The sequence below is a fragment of the Poecilia formosa genome, unplaced genomic scaffold (assembly GCF_000485575.1).
Source record: "Poecilia formosa unplaced genomic scaffold, Poecilia_formosa-5.1.2 Scaffold9, whole genome shotgun sequence".
In the NCBI taxonomy this organism is placed as follows: domain Eukaryota; kingdom Metazoa; phylum Chordata; class Actinopteri; order Cyprinodontiformes; family Poeciliidae; genus Poecilia; species Poecilia formosa.
This window is the reverse complement of record NW_006799948.1, coordinates 3,608,216-3,614,215: the sequence shown is the minus strand read 5'-3', so window position 1 is coordinate 3,614,215 and position 6,000 is coordinate 3,608,216. Positions and strand designations below refer to the sequence as shown.

General features: G+C 39.4%; 1 protein-coding gene across 2 annotated transcripts in view; it reads right to left on the bottom strand.

Moving 5' to 3' along the window:
* Positions 1–1,855: 1,855 nt before the first annotated feature.
* Positions 1,856–6,000, bottom strand: part of LOC103156641 (myoD family inhibitor domain-containing protein-like) — a 29,609-nt gene continuing 25,464 nt past the window's right edge. For both annotated transcript variants that reach the window (XM_007578773.2, XM_016664240.1), the window contains exon 5: positions 1,856–5,999. In XM_007578773.2, the coding sequence (XP_007578835.1) occupies positions 5,749–5,999 (251 nt within the window). In that variant the 3' untranslated portion in view covers positions 1,856–5,748. The remainder of the gene's footprint in view (position 6,000) is intronic.

The window sequence follows — 6,000 nt, the reverse complement described above, 5'->3', positions numbered from 1 at the left end:
CTTCCGCAAAAGGGGGTCTTTAAATATTTAAGGTGCAAGCGCGATCACACGACGCATTTCTGGGAAGGCTCCGGAACAAAGAACGACAAAATCCTTCCCTTGGAAATCATTTACTTTTCATTTCTGGCACTTTGTTCTCAGACTGATGCAATTTGTTGGTGTTGCATTTGAGTTGCTGGTTACGGAGAGCGTGCAAACTTCGGCTGACGTGCGACAGCTCCTAACAACGCGGAATTCAAATAAAACGCCTGCTTGCGTTCTCACATCTTATAGATTTCACGTGTTGATTTGTGCAAGAGAAACAATAAGCAAACAAATATGGGCGAGAGGAAGGCCGGCTTCTCCGGCCTCTTGTCAAAGCCGATTAGGCTTCTCAGGTAATGACCCTATTTGCATTGTAAACCAGGCCCATGTGTGAGAGGGCTAACGGGGCCACTACCTGAGGATATTAATTGAAAGTGACATTAGCTGAACTCGCCTCTCCTTGTTTTCGTTTTTCTTTTTTTTTCCTTGGCAAAGCTCTCTGAAGACTCATCTCATCTTGTTTTAATGTCGTGCTGCAGCTCTAAACAGCCAGGTCAAGCCTTTTGAAACTTTTGAAATGAGTGAAACGGAGGCGCACAGAATGCTGCACAAAACATACACACACAAAAAAAATAAACAAAAGGATTGTGTGTACAATAGAAATTTTAAGTGTCTTGAAACCAAAGCATTACGTTTGATCTTTTCATTATCTGAAAAACCTTGAATGAAAATTCTGTTTCATGAAGTTGATGTAAATCTAAGGAAGAAATGTATAAGTTCATCTAATTACTTTTATCTAAATGATACAAAATAAAATAAAAAGTTTCAGTGCCCTAATGATAAAAGTTTACCTTTCCAATGTAGCTCACAATATATTAACGGTTCAATCATAAAATAGACCTTAATGTGCATCAATGCACACAATGGAAACCATCAGCACAACCGCAGAAGCTAACATTTCCCGCTCTTGAGGCTGCAGCCAATCAGCATCCAGGACGAAAAATGGTGTTCCTGGATTGGCTGCTCAGCAAGTCCTCTTCAGAGACATGAGGTAGCATTGTTTGCTTCTAAGAAAAAAATACAACATAAAGAATTATTTTATGTTGTAGTGGTCTGAAATTACTCTATGCTCCATGCAGCAGGAGAAAATTCACTCAGACATCAAACTGGGAATCTGATTAAAAGGAATTTAAATCCTATGACAGTTTAGAAATGTCAGTTTTTAAAGTGCCTACTGCTAAGCTAACTCAAACTTCATAATATCTTGCTCGTATTTCCTAGCGCTTGGCTAGTTCATAAAGATGCTGACATTTATTGTATTATTACCCGTAACAACTGAAAACAATGTTTAAAAAAAAGAGTCAAAATGAATAATTACAATTCTAGTAGGTGGATAATGATGACTATTACAGATCCTATAAATTAAAAAAGCTACGAGATTTGAAAAACTATAATTAAAATAGGCATTAGTCACATTTTCCTGACAGAAACAAATTGATGTTCTGGGCAGAAAAAGAGAAAGTAGAAGGAAACACATTACTGTCACCTCTCCTTTTTTTTGGTTTAATTAGTGACATTATACATAATTATTATGTTATTAGTATACAATTCTTAATGTTAGATCTGATACAAAAACGAGGGAAGCAAAACAACACTAATGTTCCCCATATTTTTCTCATCATATCCAACAACAAAAAGCAGCATTTATTCTCATAGCTCAGGATGGGAGCCATTCATATTCTGGTTAAAAAAAAACAAAAAACGGTACATCTACCAACTGAATGGGTAGGGTGGGGGGAGTGGATGGATGGATGGATGGATGAACAGAGGAGAAGGCCAATAATTTATTTAAAACTGTGAAAAGAAATGACCTTGAGATCAGAGAAGTGCCAGCTTTCTCCCCAGACGGAAAACAGAAACAATGGAGCGGCCCTAATTGTGACATTACAATCCGGCACACAGCGAGGCGATCAGAGGGGGATTGATTAGAGGAGCAGAAATCTGGAAGACTTTGTGAAAAGGTCATTGCGCACTCTACCTGGAGTTTTTCAAAATTTTCAGCCTACGAGTCGCACTTTAGAGAAGGAACAAAGTAAAAAAAAAAAAAAAGAAAAGAAAGTGCAAACCTGCATGATTACACACTTTAAGGACAGAAATATTTTTTTCCCCTACCGCATTAGGGAAATAAGACGGCAATTTTCGGGGGTCAGGGCGAATCTGGGCATAAAGTGATGAGGCAAAATAAAGAGAGAATAGGAAGTGCAGATTCTCCACCAGAGGGCCTGGCCTCAAGGTTAATTGAGGGGTTAATGGGAGGTAATGTTGGGTAAAGGTCAGGCTGCTGTCCTGACCAGCAGGTCTTTGCCGCCCAACGACCTCAGCGATCGTTGTTTGGCATGTACCCATGTTGATGTTAGGATTGTCCCAGAGATAACAGGAGGATTGTGGGAGGCAATCTCACGAAGAATCAATAAAAATGGAGTAGACGGCGTCTAAAGAGCAAAAAAAAAGTTTTTATTTCAAATGTAGGACACTGGCATAATACAGACACTGACTGAAATAATGAATTCATTTAAAGCGCAGCGATATCTTAATGCTAGAACCCTACAGTTTTGTTTTGGAGTTTATCCACTTGAAGTTTGCTGAAATGTCTTGTCTGGTTGAAAGGCATGTTAAGACCAAACTGGCACATGGTGTTGCCAAGCCAAACTACAGTTTGCAGAATAAAATAAACAAAAATGTCTGATGTGCAGTTAGGACTAAAAACAGAAGGGTTTTTGTCACTTTTCTTGCAGGTGGTGATTGTTGGGTTTTCAGGTAAATGTGTGCCCTTTATTAGAGAAGAATTGCTGATTTTCCCTTCTGCCCGAAAAACATATAAAGTTCCCGTAGCAAACTGGAAGTTTGGCAAAACCATTCTTTGTTGAATAAGCCCAAACAAATGAGCCAAGTGACTCAAAATGGCGGTGACACGTTTGCTGCCAATGAAAACTAATTTTACATCAAAAAACATACACATTACCTGTGATGCACAGAAGTGGACATGTCATGCTTTGGAGTTGTCTAAATTTCCAACTGCTACTTTTCTCTTGTCACGACAGTTTGTAGGAAAATAAAAGTGCTAGAAATGTTCAAATTTAGCATCATTGCTCATACAAAATCAGTAAAAAAAACATTGGTGATGTTTGTGTAAGGCAACTTCCAACTTAAATTGCCATGGCCTTCTGCCACCATGTCCTTGTCATCAAAGGATGTGCAAAACTATTAAGCCAAAAAGAAAATGACACACAAGGATGAAATGCACAAACAAAAGGCATTAGATTAACAGAAGTGCACTACAACAATTCACCATATCACCAGGTTTCTTCTGTTACATGAATTCTTCACATTTTCTAAGTCGTGTTTTCTCGACACTCTGTAGCCCGCAACACATTTGGAGTATGGGCTCGTCACAAACACGAAAACGAGGTTTACGTCCCGCAGATTATCCACCGAAGAGGGGCACATCCGACCCTTGGCGTACTCATAACACTGAGCTGCTAAGATGAGCCATGCACGACGGCACATCATCTTTGATGGCGTTAAAAAGGGACATTTCTTGTGACCGTTTTAGTAAGCAGTGCTAATGAGGGCCGGCGTTAAGCATCATCGCTTAAACAACATCAAAGCGGATCTCCAAGACAGGAAACGGCTCTGCTGGTGACTCACTGTAAACTCATCATGAGATACACAGAAGAAAATAGAGGAGTTACTGCTTCACTCTGCAGTAGTTTACCATTTTATTGTGACACTTGATTCTCATGTGACCGGAGACCCAAAAAGCTGCTCACGCGGCAACTCTAGTCATCTGTGATTTTTGATATTTATGCAGAACGCATTGCAAAAACAAACACATCACGAAAGAGAGTTGTACCATATGCAAGTGACAAAACAGGTTTGTTATAGGCCAACATAGCAAAACAAAGGCTGAACATGTACATATCAGTACAGAGTAATATGCTGTTGGTCAGACTCTAATGATTATATATATTTAAAAAAAAAAGTGCTTTTTCCAGTAAAACACTCTTCTAATGTTTGCAAATCTGATGTGAGATGAGATTCTTCAGAGAAAAAAAATATTATTCCAGCACTTTTGTACAATTTTTGCAAAGCTTATTAACAATTTTGTGCTGCTCATTCCCCTATCTTTCCCCCCCCCCCCCCCCCAATGCTCAAAATAGAAATGAAAATGCAATTATTCCAGATCACACCCTTAGGTTTTGTGTCAGAAGGTAGCAGAAAAGTGTCCTGAAACACTTAAAATTTTCACCAGTTTCATCTGCTATACAGTAGATAATGTTTTAATGAAATCAACAAAGCTACAGTATGAAATGAGGAATGTATTCACCATCACAAACCCTTTTGTTTACAGTGTTGACTGGACTAAAATAGCAATCTAAGCCTTTTTGTTTGGCATAGAAAATAAACAAAACAGAAATAAAAATCTGCAAAATGCATTTAGATCACCAGTAAGACTAAAAAGATGCAACTGAAAGGCAATGTTAATGTAACAATAAAATGCTTGAAGTCAGTCTATGATAATGCTTTTCTGTACTAGTTAACATACTTACAAAGCATGACACATTCATAAATGTGAATTTATTTGCAGTCTTTGCTGGGCTGTTTATTGTGTTGAGCCCAGTGTCCAACTCCTTCACACACACCTCCATGTTTCTGCTGAATTCAAAGGTAGCAGTTCCATTAGAAGTGCATCTTAATACATTAAAACATCATCAAAAAATTCATTTATAACTGTAATTCCAGATTAAACTCAATATACAGGCTGATTACAAACAGAATGATATATTTCAGTTATTTATTTCTGTCCTTTGAACCCCAATGAGCCTCTTTGTTCACACAGTACTATAATCAACTATTTTTAATGGAAGTTGAGTGGAAGGAAAAAGTGTGGTAGAAAAATGATGCAAGCAACATGGATAATCTTGAAGAGATTATGAAGCAAAGTCAATTTAAAGTTCTCCCTGCTGACAAGCTTTTTGTGGGCGTCCATTTTATTTTTCAACAGGATTTGGCACCAGCACACAATAGGAAAGGAACAAAATTGGGTCGAGTGACCCTGGTGTCACGGTTTGATTATCTAGAAAAGTACTCTAGCTTAAATCCTGAGAAGAGTCTAAGGGGTATAGTCAAGATGTGGATTAGAAAGACCAGAGCTAACAAAGCAGAAGAGTTGGGGGGCCACTATCAAAGTAATCTGGGGTTTTTCACATCGACATGGTTCCATGCTATGTTGCACTGATGCATCAATTGGAGAAAAAAAAAGAAGCTGGTATTGTGGGCCCATATAATCCTATCAAGATTGATTAGTGCTGTGTAAATTTTTCTATCACACTTTTTTCTTCCACTGAACCTTTTATTTATCCACATCGACTCAGCACTCTGTCGTTAGAGTCAACATAACACTATTAATTGGAATTACTGCTTTTAATTTGCTGGTCGTACGCAAGTCTGATATTCCAATAAACAGAATTTTTCTGTGTGTGTCAGCTCTAAACTATAATCATAAACGGTAACAGAAAGCAGCTTGAACTACCTCAGTTTTTGTGTAATGGATCTGACAACTGTTGCGTTTTCATTTGAATTATCAATGTAAATGAACTTTTTGGCGATTTGTTCATGGGGATGCACACGTCTATATTCCACGCCACGGAGGCGCCGGCAAACCTATGTGGGGAAGCAGATGCCGCAGCACTCCATGCAGATTTCCAGGCAATCCGACGACTCGCAGCAGGCGTCCATGATGCCACAGTCCATGTCGCAGGGGCAGTTGCAGTCGTCGCCCATGTCGTCGGCGCAGCAGCAGCAGCAGCAGGCCTCGGAGGTGCACGCGCCGCAGGACGCCTGGGCCACCACCATGTTGCAGAGCGTCAGGAACTCGCAGAAGAGACAGGCGAGGATGCAGTGAACGCAGCAGTC